Source organism: Tachysurus fulvidraco, chromosome 15, assembly GCF_022655615.1.
Source record: "Tachysurus fulvidraco isolate hzauxx_2018 chromosome 15, HZAU_PFXX_2.0, whole genome shotgun sequence".
In the NCBI taxonomy this organism is placed as follows: Eukaryota; Metazoa; Chordata; class Actinopteri; order Siluriformes; family Bagridae; genus Tachysurus; species Tachysurus fulvidraco.
The window spans coordinates 17,620,554-17,638,053 of NC_062532.1; the positions used below are offsets into that span (position 1 = coordinate 17,620,554).

The following is a 17,500-nucleotide window of genomic DNA, read 5'->3' on the forward strand; positions in this document are numbered from 1 at the left end:
AGAAATGAAACAGTAATTTTCAATATTTTGAGAGGTTCAGCAGAAAATGATTGTTTAAATAAATACAATCTGTACTCAATGTAAAAAAAAACAAAAAAAAATGTATGATTCTCGAAATATCTCAGAAAACAGTATTCTAACCTAAAATTTCAAAAAAATAATTGATCGTGTATTGTATCGTGCAAAAAATGTATCACATCTAGGATAACGTTAGCTCTTAACGAAATCCGTCACGTGAATATGAACCAGGACATGATGTAGCTGCGAGCGGTTTCTTTTCCAGCAAGAGTGTGGTGTGTATTTCACTAAGTTTCACACGTCTGCTGGGTGGATACAGTGTCTGTGACTGAAGTGTGAGGATGTTTCTGTGGTGTGGAGTGGTTTCTCAATTATGATGCTTTCCAGTAATTAAGGACATAATGTAGGAAGTACAACAGGAAGCCTTGAAATGAGCCGTACATACTGTAGCTGAAAGACCGTTTGAGACTTAGTTTGAGGTTGTTTCTTTAGGTCAACTTTGCTGTTATTTGGTTTTCCGAAGAGATGGATTCTACGTCCCCTTAATTTGACACGCGCGTGGGCGGAGACATCCGTCCTTTGTGGGCAGAGTACACCTAGTACACACCAGTAAACAGTCTATTACAGTTCATTAGGAGGCAGACGGAAATGGCATAAACGGAGTTTTCCCATCTTCTAACCTGACCCTCGTTTCCTCTGCAGGGCGTATGCAGCCAATAAGGAATCTCACGCCACACTGGTATTTCACAACCTCCTGGGAGAGATCGACCAGCAGTACAGCCGCTTCCTGCAGGAGAACAACGTCCTTTACCAGCACAACCTGAGGCGCATCAAACAGCACCTGCAGAGCAAGTACCTGGAGAAGCCCATGGAGATCGCTCGCATCGTCGCACGCTGTCTGTGGGAGGAGCAGAGACTGCTGCAGACCGCTACCACTGCTCAGCAAGTACGGGCGCACACACAAACACACACACACACACACAGAGCTAGTGCGTCTCATAATGTAGTCTTCAGTAGTTAAGGTGGTCGATTTTTAAAAAAATTCATTTTCTTTAGGTTGTCCTAAGGGTCTGCAAACCTTTTCACACAAACCTTTTTAATTAGAACTAAGGTTGATTAACAGTTTCATGCAAAAAAAAGTAAAAATATTAATCTGGTATATTTTTATATACGTTTAATTTAGTGGACATTTTTGTTCACGAACATCACGAAACGGTAGTATTTTTAAAGTGTCCACAAGGGTTAATATATTGAGGTTTTTAGTTGACAAAAAAATCTTCAAATATTGTAGTATGATTGTGTACGAGTGTGATTGCGTATGTGTGATTGCGTATGTGTGATTGTGCCTGAGTGTGATTGTGTATGTGTGATTTGTGTGTATGATTGTGAGCGCACATATGTGAGTGTACAAGTACGAGTTGCATCTACCCGCTCAGCCTCTTTCTCTTGTTACGTTAGTTACTATAAGCACAAAAAGACACAAATAAATAAACTCTCAGTAATTAAACCCAGGCGAGAATCATCACATGTCGTCGTGCAGTTCGACCTCTTTCCTCTCCGTCCACAGCCGACTCATCTACACTCATGAAACACAAACTGTTAGCAAGACCCAATGTTTGCTCTGACATCATGACATCATGATACAAATGGGACACAAAAATAATGGTACATTTAAAAGGTACATTTAAAAACTGTTACCATAAATCCAAAGCCAAGGGTCTAAGGGTTTAACCATCGCTAAGCACAACATGAAACGTTTACTCTAGCGTTTATTTTATTTTCCTATACCTCTTTTAATCAGTTCAGTAAACTCCACAGGACGGCCAGGCGGCGCAGCACAGCGGGACAGTGGTGACGGAGAAACAGCAGGTCCTGGAGCACAGACTGCAAGACATCAGGAAGAAAGTGCAGGTGTGTCACTGTGTAACATTCTCATGAACAGTTAGATTGATCCAGCACAAAGAACTAGAATGAGTCATGTGCATGTCTTCGCAGTAATTGCTACAGATTTTAATCTGTCACTTACGCAGCTAATCGGTTTAAAGTGGGTGTTCATTATCATGCTACTGGTGAAGATAACGATCGCTTTGTTTATCGTAATTCTAAAGTCTAATTCTAAAACGACCTGCAGCTCAGTTGTGCAGTTATTACCTCCCTTAAAGTAAAGGGCAAAATAATTATATGAAATTATTCAAACTATTGACTCAGACAACTGCACATCTTTTGATGTGAAATAAAAATAAAAAAAATAAAACCCCTTCTCATTAGAAGGTGAACACATCAACCATGTGTTTTATATATATATAAAACGAGAACTGTATCACGATATCAGTGTTTCATATCGGTCGATATCGATAATTATTGAATTTTTTTATGGCCCATTTAAAATAAGGACCAGGAGGAAAATATATCACATTTAAACATTTTTATTATAAACCTAACCTTCCTCTGATCAGAATCCCCTCAGTTATTAAGACAGAAATGTAATCTCAAATAATTATAATGTAAACATAAGTCACAATGAACAATTAACAATTATCTCTTAACATTTAAGGTGAAAATGAAAGAAAATGTAAGAAATGTTCAATAAAGTGTAATAAAATGGTGTAAAGTGTTAAATATAAACAGAGAAACCTGAGAGTTTAGTGCTAGGAAGTTCCCTAGCTGTTCACCTTGTGGTGAATAAAGTGTGTAAAATATGTGCAGTGTTTTGTAAACATAAGTAAACCTGAGGTAGACTGAGATACATCTGTAATATGAAACACAAGCCTGATAGTGTAATATGATACACTGCAGTAACATTGTTTGAAATATAAAACTTGCAGAAATATGAAAAAGTAACTAAAGATATTCTTACTCTAATCATACTGGAAGTTGAACTATCCAAACATATTTTCGTAGACTTATAATTACGGCTGCAGCTATCGAATATTTTAGTAATCGAGTATTCTACCAAAAATTTCATCGATTAATCGAATGATCGGATAAAATGTGTTTTTGCTTAATTAAAGAGCAATGTTAAATATACAAGAGAAAAGTCTCTTAAAATGAACAATTAATTGGTTTCCTTTTTTAGAAAAATGAACTTTTTTTTTTTTAAATGCATAGTATTCAGTGCATACAACAATATTTTCTATCAAAAATAAACATTTAGATACCCATTGTTTCTCTGTCTGTACTTGTACTGTGAACAATGACAAAGTTGACTGAGAAGAATTAAGTACATTTAAGTGCCAAACATTCTGGGTTTTAAATGAACCCTTTTCTGAGATGCAAAAACAAATAAATAAATTATTTTCAAATTACTTTTTTAAAGTATCAAAACTAAGGCATACATTAAAATAAATAGTAATAATAATACAAAAATATTGCCTTTAAGTCATGCAACTTAACTTTCAGAACTAAAAGATTCAAAATCTACAGATCAGCCATAACAAACCTTTACTGTCTAATTTGGAATGCTTTGTGGTATTTAAGAAGCAAAAAACATGGACTAACTTGGACCTAGAGGTCATGCATGGTGTCACACCGAGTGCTTTAAGCATATATAAATATATATATATATATAAATCAGAATAGAAAAGTCTCTCTCTCTCTCTCACAACGTGTATGCTTTAAAAGTCTTTAAAGGAGCTTGTGATTGCAATGAAAAAAGGTATCAACATGCTCATAATTGAGGCTTGTCCTGCGCTTTGAAGAAATATTTCCTGCTGCTGAAAACAGACGCTCTGATAGTGTCCCAAATCTTGGACATTTTCTGTCGTTTTCTCCTGTTTGTTTCTTATCTTTGCTCATTGACATTGTTATCGTGCACTTTCATTGTGCAGCCCACACTAGCATGCGCACGGGCCCTCAAATCAAAAGATCAAAAGTAAAAGCGTCTCCTTCCGCTTTTACATAAGCGTGTTGTCACACACACAATGATTGCACAAGAACGTGACATGAGCTTTAAAAGGAATTAAAAGAGGCTTCGAGGCAGAGGAATTTGCTTGAAGCAATTTTTGTTAATCGAGTTATTCTAGGAATCGTTTCAGCCCTAGTTATAATATCCAAAAAACTGCCATACTGGCGAGCTGACTTTTCCTCTTTTATTTACTATTTCCTCGCTTGCAGCAGCTTGTTTTCTGCTTATCAGTCGCCGGTTACTGAAGAGTAGTCCAGCACCAGCACGAGACAACGATATGGCGCAACCAAACTGATACTGTTACATGATTGGCTGTTAGAGTGTCACTCCCCAAGTTGCTAGGTTACCAGAGAGGGAGCACCTTTGTTAATGCAACCAAACTTGCTTCGCAACTTCTGTTTTCTTCCGACGAAGAATAAAAAATATCGAACGTCTTATCGAGCACATTTTCTATCGCTATCGATCACGTGTCTATCGCAATACATATCGTTATCGTTTTATCGCCCAGCTCTAGTTTAAAGAGTAGAGTGTTGCTATATCAGGCTGCAGGTCTGGAGTCCTGTCTCCAGCGTTTGTGGACTTGGGCATTGGTCTTTTTTAATTAGTACTCTTAAGATTCAGTCTTGACTAAATTTCAGCAAGTCCTGGTCATGGACTTGATTATGGTGGTCTCGACTTTAAAGCAGCGGTCTCCAATCTTATCCGCAAAGGGCCGGTGTGGGTACAGGTTTTCATTCCAACCCAGCAGAAGCCACACCAGATTCCACCTGTTTAATCAGTTGTTCTTGGCGTTTAGTAGACTCTGGTGTGGCTTCTGCCTGGGTGGAATGAAAACCTGCACCCTTTCCAGATAAGATTGGAGACCCCTGCTTTAAAGCATTAGTGCCATATGCATAAGCTTTAAATAGAAGTCAATTAAAAAAAACATGCGTTTGTGGCCATGACGAGTGCCAATAATTCCGTGTAATATTTAACTGATCATTTTAAATCAAGTGTGCAAGAAGAAACTTGTTAAAAGTGGTTCAGTCTGGATCAGTGCATGTTGACTCCGTTTCAAATTCTCACTCGTTTGCATTTCAGGATATGGAACAAAAAATGAAGATGCTGGAGAACTTACAGGATGACTTTGACTTTAACTACAAGACACTGAAGAGTGCAGGAGGTAAGGCTAGAGATCCATAGCTTAAGGTTTTAATCCCATTCTTCACATTTGGATTCTTTAATGCTGTGATCTGGTTGAACTCTTAATTCATGTCTGTTGGTGTCATTTCCTCTGTAAACTAACGGTTATTGGTTTCTCTCAGAGCTGTCCCAGGACCTGAATGGGAACAGCCAGGCTGCAGCCACCAGACAGAAGATGGCTCAGCTGGAGCAGATGCTGAGTGCCCTGGATCAGCTCAGGAGGGTGAGATATATATATATACACACACACATACACACACACACACACACAATGCCACCCTGTTTGTGTGAATGTGTAGTTGCGCTCAGGTTTTGGGCTGCATCTAGAGCGCTGTGTCTTTGTTTTTCTCGCAGCAAATCGTGACTGACATGGCAGGGCTGCTGCAGGTCATGGACTTCGTGCAGAAGAATCTGACTGATGAAGAACTGGCTGACTGGAAGAGGAGACAGCAGATCGCCTGCATCGGAGGACCCCCTAACATTTGCCTGGACCGACTAGAGACATGGTACACACACTCAGCACATGCACAAGCTTCAAAACACTCACCGAAGCTGGATTTCCCGCGACACTAGTTGTGTAATGGGTTAAACAGGGTGTGACGTTACAGGAAATTAATCAACACTGCAGTGTACTGATGTTGCCCGATGCATTAAAGAATCATGCTTTGTACTTTTTATCCATTTGTTAGGGAAATGTCCTCCAAATAATTAACGAATCAACATGTCATTCAGATTAGATTTCGTGGTGCTTCTGAAGTACCAGTTCCTGTTAATTAGTTATTTATTCAGTCAATATACAGTAGTTGGACAATGAAACTGAAACACATGGTAGTTATTTATTAGTATGGGGTTGAGCCTCCTTCTTTGGCCAATGCAGCATTAGTATCACAGGTAGCACAGGTAGTGGGAATTGGGAACGCTATGATATTGCAACCCAAACCATCACTGATCCAGCTCCACGCTTCAGTCAGGGCATTCGACAGACCCAGAAAACGAAGCTGCACATTCCAACAAATCAGATTTAAGAGCAGCACAGTTGATTAAATTACTGCAATAAAGTAAAGCCTTATTTTTTCTGTGTTAGCTTTATATCATGCTAAGATGTCGATGCACATTGTGTCTCGTAGTGACGATTGTTTTCACTCTTTCTTTCACATTTTGTCTATTTTACCATCCCTCTCTTTCAGGATCACATCATTGGCTGAGTCTCAGCTCCAGATCAGACAGCAGATAAAGAAACTGGAGGAGCTCCAACAGAAAGTTTCATATAAAGGAGATCCCATTGTTCAGCACCGTCCTGCACTGGAGGAGAAGATTGTCAACCTCTTCCGCAATCTCATGAAAAGGTGCCATTTATACACACACAAAACACACACACTTTAAATCAGGAAGTCGTTCAGGGAAAAATCATTACGACCTTATGCAACACAGTGTTAAATCCACCAGCTTTAGTGCCCCCCTGTGTTGTGTTTGTGTCATTGCAGCGCTTTTGTGGTTGAAAGACAGCCGTGTATGCCAATGCACCCAGACAGACCTCTGGTCATAAAAACAGGTGTTCAGTTCACCAACAAAGTTCGGTAAGATTCCTTCAAACTCCCAAACACACACAGACACACAAAATTACACCACACTAACTTGTGCGGGTGAATAAAAATTTTCCCGTCACTTCTTTTTAAGGTTACTGGTGAAATTCCCAGAACTGAATTACCAGCTGAAAATCAAAGTGTGCATCGACAAGTGAGTACATGCTTTCAGTCGAACTGAGACATTTGACATGCACATTACACGATAGTAAATTTACTGTCTTCATTATCTTCAACTTCAGGGAATCTGGAGATGTCGCAGCCATTCGAGGGTGAGTCTCAGATGTTTTATGCTTCGTTTCATTTACTTATCAGACAAATGGAAGTGTTAGAACTGCATAAATAAATGCAAACTAGGGCACAGGCCACATAGGCTTTAAAGTAAGATGAGAAGATAATAGGTAATCTATATTTTTGTGATCATGGTCTCATGTTGAGACGGTAACCTGGCAGTAATGTCTGAACAACATGTAACACAAGTGCGCGTTGTGTAACATTTTTTTTTTTTTTTTTTTGCCCATTCTATTTGCCCAAATATTCTGTTTCTTATCATTTCTTATTCATTTCTATTTTTTAGAAATATTTTTGGAAATATAAATTAGTCATTTATATGCAGAAGTAGGCTTGGTTTTCATGACTATGAATGTGATGGATAAAATCTAGTCATCACATCCTTTTATTCTATTTCAAAGCAAGGCATTTTCTCATCACTTCTTATCACATGAGAAGATTTTAGTATATAGTTATCACTAGATATTCTTGCCTATTTGACAGTAAAATGTTTTCATGATGTAAAAATAACAAAACCAAGATAAGTCACGTCAGAACTATTTCCACCTTCATTGCGAAGTCGTAACCTGTATAGTAAAGCTACCAAAAAATTATAAATCATTTAAAGAAACAAAAGGGAAAAAAAAAAATTAAACGTACAGTAACCTGGTTGCTTAACTGTGCACACTCGAACTAATATATATTTATATTTATGCACTTTGTGGGTGTTCAGCAACCTAAAGGCTCTACACTGTGCTGTTTATTCTTCATCCAGGTCACGCAAGTTCAACATCCTGGGCACAAACACCAAGGTGATGAACATGGAGGAGTCCAACAACGGCAGCTTGTCAGCCGAGTTCAAACATCTGGTGAGCACCTCTAATGCACCATGGAAGATTTCACAAGTTCATTTTTTTAATTTCCTTTGTGAAGCATCTTCATTAGAGACTGCGATTTTTTGCTGATAGATTTGGGTTTGCTTAATTACGTTATGTTTTCTTTTTTCTCAGACTCTACGAGAACAGCGTTGTGGCAACGGTGGCCGAACCAACAGCGACGTAAGTGGCAGTTCCGATCTGACCACGTTAGGGATAAGGGATCTGTGTGACCGATTGAGTTTATGAATTTGTCCTCTGACCGGCAGGCTTCTCTGATTGTCACTGAGGAACTTCACCTCATCACCTTTGAGACCGAGGTGTACCACCAGGGCCTGAAAATCGACCTTGAGGTGAGAGACATACAAATATTCACACACTGGAACATTTTAATATAAACCACAGGCTCCGTTCTGCCGTCAATATGAGAAATTAGGACAGACGTGTGAATCAGCACCCTCGTCATGAATTTGCCGCGCTGTCCCGTTAGGCATACAGTCAGAGGCGCTAAAGATGAACCATGTTGACGCATTAAAGCTGAATTTTAAATAATTGGTTATCAAGTCCATTTTATGACCCCTGGTGATTGGTGCGGTCCACTGAATGCTAATGTGCTTGCGCTAACGGTTGTCACCATGGTGCCCACTGTCAGCCCTTCGCTTCACTTTAACACGACTGAATATATTCTAGAGATGCCGAACGTTAGTGTTTAACGTGATGAGTGGATGTTGGCTGCAACGACCTGGATCATGTACGTTTCCACAGAACACAGAACCGTAGGGTTTGTGTAACTTGGCACCACATCAATACTGGATTTCTTTTTTTGTTTCATTTTCTACAGACGCACTCTCTTCCTGTTGTAGTCATTTCTAATATCTGTCAGATGCCCAATGCCTGGGCGTCTATTCTATGGTACAACATGCTGACTAACCATCCCAAGGTTAGTAATAATAAAACTAAAATAAAACCATATCCTGCTTACTTTTGACAGATGATAGCATGAATGAATGAATGTTGTCTCACTTTATTCTGTCAGAATGTAAATTTCTTCACAAAGCCCCCTGTGGGAACATGGGATCAGGTGGCTGAAGTTCTGAGCTGGCAGTTTTCCTCCACAACCAAGAGAGGCCTGACTATTGAGCAACTCACCACGCTTGCTGAGAAACTGCTCGGTATGCTCGGCTGTGTGTCTGGGTCTGAGACGACACACTTAAACACGATAGTGTGACATTGTTAAATATATCTTATAATACGTATTAGATTTTATTTCGATTTTTTTTTTTTTTTACTTTTTAACCTACTGTTTTTTTTTGTAGTTGAATGTTAAATGGTATTTTGTTTTTCAGTAAAATTTGTAATAATATATTTCAATACTAAGCTAATTTTATAGCCCTAGTCTGAGAAAGAACTATTCACGTGTGCACAAAGGGGATTTTATAAACTGAGAACATGCTGAATTTCCTTTTTTGTATTTAGGTCCTTGTGTGAACTACTCCGGTTGCCAAATCACTTGGGCCAAGTTTTGCAAAGTATGTTTCAGCCACACAGTTCTTGTTCAGTTTTAACTCACTGTAAACTTCACCAAGTACAAGTTAATTCTGGTGTGTGTTTGTGTTTTGCAGGAGAACATGGCAGGAAAAGGCTTCTCATTCTGGGTTTGGTTAGATAACATCATTGACTTGGTGAAGAAGTACATACTGGCTCTGTGGAATGAGGGGTAAGTGGTCTGGCTGTAATCTCGCTGTAAACTTAACTTACTTATATTGTACTTACATTGCACTCTCACTGCAGTCTCTGTGTAGTCTCACTGCAGTCTCACTGTAGTCTCACTATACTCTCTGTACTGCTGTCTCTGTACTGCAGTCTCTGTGTAATATCACTGTACTCTCACTGTACTCTCTGTACTGCAGTCTTACACTACTCTCACTGTACTCTCTGTACTGCAGTCGCACTCTACTCTCACTGTACTCTCTGTACTGCAGTCTTACTGCAGTCTCACTGTACTCTCTGTACTGCAGTCGCACTCTACTCTCACTGTACTCTCTGTACTGCAGTCTTACACTACTCTCACTGTACTCTCTGTACTGCAGTCGCACTCTACTCTCACTGTACTCTCTGTACTGCAGTCGCACTCTACTCTCACTGTACTCTCTGTACTGCAGTCGCACTCTACTCTCACTGTACTCTCTGTACTGCAGTCGCACTCTACTCTCACTGTACTCTCTGTACTGCAGTCGCACTCTACTCTCACTGTACTCTCTGTACTGCAGTCGCACTCTACTCTCACTGTACTCTCTGTACTGCAGTCTTACACTACTCTCACTGTACTCTCTGTACTGCAGTCGCACTCTACTCTCACTGTACTCTCTGTACTGCAGTCTTACTGCAGTCTCACTGTACTCTCTGTACTGCAGTCGCACTGTACTCTCTGTACTGCAGTCGCACTCTACTCTCACTGTACTCTCTGTACTGCAGTCTTACACTACTCTCACTGTACTCTCTGTACTGCAGTCGCACTCTACTCTCACTGTACTCTCTGTACTGCAGTCTTACTGCAGTCTCACTGTACACTCTGTACTGCAGTCTCACTGTACTCTCTGTACTGCAGTCGCACTCTACTCTCACTGTACTCTCTGTACTGCAGTCTTACTGCAGTCTCACTGTACACTCTGTACTGCAGTCTCACTGTACACTCTGTACTGCAGTCTCACTGTACTCTCTGTACTGCAGTCGCACTGTACTCTCTGTACTGCAGTCTTACTGCAGTCTCACTGTACTCTCTGTACTGTACTCTCACTATACTCTCTGTACTGTACTCTCACTATACTCTCTGTACTGTACTCTCACTGTACTCTCTGTACTGTACTCTCTGTGCTATACTCTCTGTACTGTACTCTCACTGCACTCTCACTGTACTCTCTGTACTGTACTCTCTGTACTGTACTCTCACTGCACTCTCACTGTACTCTTACTGCAGTCTCTGTGTAACCTCACTGTAGTCTCATTGTACTCTCACTGCAGTCTCTGTAATATCACTGCACTCACACTGCAGTCTCACTGTATCCTCGATGCAGTCTCACTGGTACACAATTAACTTTACACCTCCTTTACTGCTCACCATTTCACCTCTTCTCAAACAGTATGACGACTAACAAAGCTCCACTGTTCCTACTTTGTTAATTCCTTCATGTGTGTTTGTATACATGCTTTTGTGTAACAGGTATATCATGGGCTTCATCAGTAAGGAGAGAGAGAGGGCCATCCTGAGCCCAAAGCCTCCTGGGACATTTCTGCTTCGTTTCAGTGAGAGTAGTAAAGAGGGTGGCATCACATTCACCTGGGTGGAAAAAGACATCAGTGGTGAGTTTGTGTGTCACTGTGTAGTCTTGGATCACTGCCTACTTTCTGAATTCTACAAAATGAACTCCGTGCGTGTCTCTTTCAGGTAAGACACAGATCCAGTCAGTGGAGCCGTACACTAAGCAGCAGCTGAACAGCATGTCTTTTGCCGAAATCATTATGGGCTACAAGATCATGGACGCCACAAACATCTTGGTGTCTCCGCTCGTCTACCTTTTCCCCGACATCCCTAAAGAGGAGGCTTTTGGGAAGTATTGCAGACCAGAAGCCCAGCCAGACCCAGACATGGGTCAGGATATATCCGGAATCGGTAAGAGCTTTTTTTTTTTTTCTCAGTTGCTGACTGAAACACGCTGACATTACACTGACCCCCTGGGCGTGTTTTTTTTTTCTCTCTCTCTCTGAGAAGTGAGAAAGTGAAGATGTTAAAAGCTTCCTGTGCAGATTATATATACTGTTTAAATGTTTAACTTTAGATCAACATACAGGGCAAAAAAACCTTTTGTCCACAATATACTGAGTTGGTTTTTACGTTTTTTTTTTTTGTTTTTTTTTTTTGTTTTGTTTTGTTTTTTAAGTTTTTAAGGCATTTTTTAATGGTGTACAAATGTTGATATCTTAATCATGGTGGGTTTCATCATGGTTTAAAGTTAGAGAATAAATATTTGTTAATTACATGTATACATAACATTTTGCCTTAATATCTGCTTTCGTTCTCTAAACAGATAGTTGTTATATCTGTCTGATATCTGACACATTTCCCTGTTTTATATTATTTATTTTATATTATATTTTTATGTTGATTTTGCTGGGGGGTTTTTTCTTCCTCTTCTTCTTTCTCTATTTTCCCCGAGGTTTTCAAAAGGAAGCAGAAAAGAACAGACTGAAAAAATTGAGATTTACAATTACAAAAAAAAAAGAAAGAAAGAATTTGACCACACAGTCTTTTTCTCTCTCTCTCTCCCTCTCTTTCTCTCTCTGGAGAAAATAACAGAGAAGTGAAAGTATTTATTGAGAAAGAATTGAGTTACACACACGCACACATTCAGCGACAAAGACATCAGCATAAGGTTTTTATTTATTAATCTTTAAATACAGAAGTTTAGACGTGGACGCTCCGCTCTAACAGTGTGTCAAATATCAAGCTGGTGTGATGCTCTAAGCTTTAAACCTGTAACCTTTCTGTGAGGAATCGGTTCTCTTTTTATCATTGAAAAGGTCTTTGGTTGTCCTAAAAGCTAGGACATTAATGGAGTACTAAGAATTGTTTTCTAAAGATGTTCCCAAATGGTGGAAAATTCCTCATGTTCTAAGAAAACATAAAACGTAAAGTGCATTTATTATTATTATTATTATTATTATTATTATTATTATTATTTTATTTATTTTTTTGTCTTTTGGAAAATCATAACACAGATACAGTGTTTACATGACAATCCTCTCTCAGGATGATTTAAGTTTTTCTGAGAACATGTCCACCAGAGCTGCTCTCAATTCCACACATGGCAGGTGTTCACAAGTATCATCAACGTGTGTATGTTTGTGTGGGGTTTCTTTAACACGAAACACACTCACCTATTCCCGTCTGCTCTTTTATTTTCAGTCACTCAGCCGTACCTGAAGACCAAGTTCATCTGCGTCACTCCGTAAGTCACCTCTACTGTTGTCTGTGTGTGTGTGTGTGTGTGTGTGTGTGTGTGTGTGTGTGTGTGTGTGTGTCGTTGTGAATCGCGATAAAAAATGACACTGAAGTAATAATATTTTTGTACATGACATGTACACACACCCCCACCCCAAACACACACACACACACACACACACACACACACCCACCACGTTTATATTTGATACAGAACTTCGAGTTCACACGCTGGCTTCTGTATTTTCTGTGCATCTGAAGGATTAAACGCAGCAGCCATGAGCCATGGGAACATGGCTGTACACCACCAGGATTCCAGCGTGAACTCTAATGTTTAACAGTTTCACACACGACGGCTTTAAATACGCCGACCAGCTCGGTGTGTCTTAATATTTTCTGATGGTTGTCATGAGCTGTATTTCAAATCATAACCCTCACCCTTCATCATAGAAGATCCCGAAGTCTGGTTTATAGATGATCTGATGATTGCTTCAAAGGGATCATGTGAAGGACGACGTTTAGCGTTCGCTTACTTTACTCTAAAGTAACAGCATGTATGTGACCTTGTGAGATATTATGCTGTGAATCAGTGTGTGTGTGATGAGGTGTGTGTGTGTGTGTGTGAGTGTGTGTGCGCGCGCGCACTTGTGTTTGGGGTGAGCATGCATGGTGTGAGTACATTTATGTGTGCGTAGCTATACTGTACCTGGCGTATGTGTGCACACGTGTGTGTGTGCACGCTGTAAACTGACCTCTTTCCATAGGTGTCCTTCCATCTTCATGGACCTTCCGGACAGCGAACTGCTGGCTAACGGCTTCCCTGGGTAGGCACTAGGGAGCTGGTGTGTGTGTGTGTGTGTGTGTGTGTGTGTGTGTGTGTGTGTGTGTGTGTGTGTGTGTGTGTGTGTGTGTGTGTGTGTGTGTGTGTGTGTGTATGAATTTGTGTGTGTGTGTGTGTGTGTGTGTGTGTGTATGAATTTGTGTGTGTGTGTGTGTGTGTGTGTGTGTGTGTGTGGTGTGTGTGTGTGTGTGTGGTGTGTGTGTGTGGTGTGTGTGTGTGTGTGTGTGTGTGAGTATTTATACTGTATTGTACTGAGTATTTATAGCTGTGTTAACACTAGAACGGCTGTGTTTAACACCATGTAAAGTCTCGTTGGATCCGTAGCATGTGTGTGACGGAAGGTTCTGTCCATTCCAACACTTTTACGCCTCAGTGTTTCCTTGCACCAAGAGCTAAAATCAGTAGAATCAATAAAAACTAGAGATTAATTAGAAGGATATCGTCAATGTAGTTCCTTCCTAACGTCAATTACCGTTTCATGCAGTGCATGTGTCCGAATCACGCCAGGTGAAGTGTTTGGATTGGGACAGGACCCAGTTACAGAGTCTTATTTACAGTATGCTGTGCTCCAAATGCTTAAAGGAATAGTTGTTAAAACTATTTGTAAAAAGTTGTTTGTTTGTTTTTTTTACAAGCAGAAACAAACATTTTTTAATTGACTTTAGCAATTCAATGCAAACATGTTTATATGGCCTGCAGGTTTAACCTTTGTAACTCAGCTCAAGTACGTGGAGATAACGATAAGACCGACTTCTAGACAGAGCACCGTCTCATAGCTGAAATTATTTCTCAAAGGCAGACCTGTCAGTCTAAATACAGACCCGGCAGCTCAGCCAATTAACAGACGAATTTGGATTGATTGACGGATGACCCCCTGGAAGCCCCTCCCCTTTCCCCGTCATCCTTTTATCCCGTTAATCTCATAGCAAATTTTCCTGCTTTTGTCGCCTCCCTGACCTGAAGAGTCTTCAGCTTTACATTTTGTGGGATTTGGAGCACAGTGTATATTATTCTGTTCTGTGGAGCATTTGTAATAAATGTAAAGCATTGTTTAATCCAGACGTGGAACATCACTATCCTTTACAGGAAAGGAGTCCTTACTGCATCTTAACTTTTAGTGACCTCTTACTAATTTCTTCTATTATTGACCATTATGGACATGAGGTTCCTTTGTAATTTTGTGTGTGTGTGTGAGAGAGAGAGAGAGAGGGGTGTGTGTGTGTGTGTGTGTGTGTGTGTGTGTGTGTGTGTGTGTGTGTGTGTGTGTGTGTGTGTGTGTGTGTGTGTTGTTCAGGTGATGGAGGCTCATTCAGTAAAATCACTTCTCTGATTGATGACTATAGTCTCGTGCTGTCTCTCTCTCTCTCTCGCTCTCTCTCTCTCTCTCTCTTTTTCATTTTATCAGTTGTAGAAAAGTTTCGCTGAATGTTTTTCCTGGACAGCTGATTTTCTTTCACACAGCTACATTTCTGGCACACACACACACACACACACACACACACACACATATATATATATATATACACACAACAAACACGTTTCCACCAGTTTACCACTAACACTGGACGAGTGAAGACATGACATGGCTTTTGAGAGCACATTCTGTCGAACCCCTACATTTAAACACAGCGTCGTGCTTTCTATCGTGTGACACAGGTTTGTTATTCTGGTAAAAAGACCGAAGTTTCTGCTTCCTGGGAGCAGTGATTCATGTCGGAAGAAAAAGTTTGAAGTCGTGTCTGATTTAATAACAGTCATGAAAACATCTCGTCGTCATGGCGACGGAGCACCCGAGGTCCAGACCAGCAGTTTGTGTGTGTGTGTGTGTGCGCGCGCGCATGCGCTGGAATTGAATTCCTTTTCTTTTTAAACTTTGACATAAGAGAGTGCACAATGGAGGAAAACCAATCTTTTGGTCATTGGGACATTTTTCATTGTGCTCTAAACGGTACATAATCAGATCACACACTGACTCTGGCATTCTGTATGTAGGGAAAAGTGCAAGCGGAGAGTTTTCTGGGTATTTTACTGAGTCAGCCTCTTGTACTGAACCTCTGACTAACATCCATTTCCTTTTTTCCATACTAATGTGTTTGCCTGGGATTGTCTTTGAATCATTTTGTACATGACCATCATGGGAATGACACAAACATGTTGATAATCTTACACTCTGTGTGTGTGCGTGTGTGTGTGTGGGGGGGTTAGTGACTGTGTGAGTTCTAGGGAAAGTTATAAGAAGGTGTCTTACTGTAACTGCATGTATACAGTTCATGGAACAAGTCTGTGTAATTTTTCTCACCTCTCTCTGTGTGTGTGTGTGTGTGTGTGTGTGTGTGTGTGTGTGTGTGTGTGTGTGTGTGTGTGTGTGTGTGTTTTAAATTCAGGACTAACTCGGGTAACACAAGTGACCTGTTCCCCATGTCTCCTCGCACTCTCGACACTCTGATGCACCCTGAGACTGAAGCCAACCCCGGACCTCTCGGTAAAGCACACGCACACACACACACACACACACACACACAGCTGTGTACCAGAGAGCAGTGCAGCCCACTGTATAGTTTAAATATTAGTTTGAGTATATCTTTTAGATGTAGATATAGCAGCAACTTTAGTGCAATTAATAAGGACTAAAACACAACGGGACGCACAACACTTTCGAAAGAATCCTCAAGACTTCAAACAGTTCCAGCTCTGTTTCCTACAAAGCACTGACTCTGGAGACTTCTTCCAAAATACCAAATACAGCGGAAAACTTTCAAAAGTGCCATTCAGTTCAGTTCAGTCTGTCATGGGGCCAGTTTATGAAAAACATCCCAAATGTGGAACCGGAGAGATCTTGGACTAAGGTGTCGGGCTACCGATCGGAAGGTTGCGAGTTCGATTCCCACCTCCACCAGGCTGTCGCTGCTAGGCCCCTGAGCAAGGCCCTTAACCCTCATTTGCTCAGTTGTATTAAAAAAAGAAATGTAAGTCGCTCTGAGAGAGTAAACATAATGTAAACAATCTTGGACCCCATATGTTGTATTTCTGCATCATCACATTTAGGCTGCCTTGTAATGAGAGAAATAATAGCAGTGTAATTGTGTGTATATGTTGTCAGATACACATACAGTGGTGCAGGAGCCGAGCTGTGAGGGATGTGTGATTACTCGTCTTAATGACATTCATGTGTGAGAATGACGAACAAAAAGTTCTCATCTGTCCTCGTCCTGTCAGTCATCACGTCTCACATGAGAGGCTGCTCGCACCGCTCACCTAACGTCACGTGACTCCTGCTCTGTACTGAGACTGCGGATCGTGTCGAACGGAACAGACGCGCGTCACTTCATAACTGTAGGGTTCCGTTGTCTGACTGAACTACATTTATTCTAGAGATGTCTTTCACACACTAGGCTACTTGCATTCATTTGCACTATTTTTAACTCGAAGGCTGTTCTACAGTCAAAGCGAACGTTACAGAAAACCAATCAGATCTGAGGGGTCAACAGCGCTCTAGTCTAAACTTAAATCTCATGCTGGAGTTTCTCCAAATCTCTTCTGACGCTGTGAAAAGACCAACCAGCGAGTCACACAGCTAAAGTGTACAGTACACCGGATCAACCATCATACCGCCTATATATACTGTGTATATATATATAACACACACAAATAAACACACTTGTTTCTACGTGAGCATCATATCTGTTTCTGCCCTCTTTTCACAGAATCCCTCACTCTGGACATGGACATGAACACGGACATGGCCTCGCCCATGTGAGACGACGCATCAGCCGAGCCGCATCTAGCCTTTCACTTCTAGCTGTTTCTGCCTTTTAGAGAGAAAAAGTG

General features: G+C 40.6%; 1 protein-coding gene across 2 annotated transcripts in view; it reads left to right on the top strand.

The window, feature by feature from the left end:
• stat3 (signal transducer and activator of transcription 3 (acute-phase response factor)) overlaps nucleotides 1-17,500 on the top strand; it is a 27,864-nt gene that overhangs the window by 10,350 nt on the left and 14 nt on the right. The window contains exons 3-24 of one of the 2 annotated variants that reach the window (XM_027143685.2): nucleotides 721-964; nucleotides 1,837-1,929; nucleotides 5,003-5,084; nucleotides 5,227-5,327; nucleotides 5,459-5,610; nucleotides 6,292-6,450; nucleotides 6,589-6,681; nucleotides 6,782-6,841; nucleotides 6,930-6,959; nucleotides 7,733-7,826; nucleotides 7,968-8,015; nucleotides 8,102-8,185; nucleotides 8,674-8,772; nucleotides 8,869-9,004; nucleotides 9,309-9,361; nucleotides 9,455-9,549; nucleotides 11,053-11,192; nucleotides 11,278-11,502; nucleotides 12,796-12,838; nucleotides 13,596-13,655; nucleotides 16,057-16,154; nucleotides 17,377-17,500. The exon at nucleotides 17,377-17,500 is cut by the window's right edge and continues 14 nt beyond it. In XM_027143685.2, the coding sequence (XP_026999486.1) occupies nucleotides 721-964; nucleotides 1,837-1,929; nucleotides 5,003-5,084; nucleotides 5,227-5,327; nucleotides 5,459-5,610; nucleotides 6,292-6,450; nucleotides 6,589-6,681; nucleotides 6,782-6,841; nucleotides 6,930-6,959; nucleotides 7,733-7,826; nucleotides 7,968-8,015; nucleotides 8,102-8,185; nucleotides 8,674-8,772; nucleotides 8,869-9,004; nucleotides 9,309-9,361; nucleotides 9,455-9,549; nucleotides 11,053-11,192; nucleotides 11,278-11,502; nucleotides 12,796-12,838; nucleotides 13,596-13,655; nucleotides 16,057-16,154; nucleotides 17,377-17,429 (2,242 nt within the window). In that variant the 3' untranslated portion in view covers nucleotides 17,430-17,500. The remainder of the gene's footprint in view (nucleotides 1-720; nucleotides 965-1,836; nucleotides 1,930-5,002; nucleotides 5,085-5,226; nucleotides 5,328-5,458; nucleotides 5,611-6,291; nucleotides 6,451-6,588; nucleotides 6,682-6,781; nucleotides 6,842-6,929; nucleotides 6,960-7,732; nucleotides 7,827-7,967; nucleotides 8,016-8,101; nucleotides 8,186-8,673; nucleotides 8,773-8,868; nucleotides 9,005-9,308; nucleotides 9,362-9,454; nucleotides 9,550-11,052; nucleotides 11,193-11,277; nucleotides 11,503-12,795; nucleotides 12,839-13,595; nucleotides 13,656-16,056; nucleotides 16,155-17,376) is intronic. The other variant, XM_047800896.1, reaches the window with a different exon arrangement.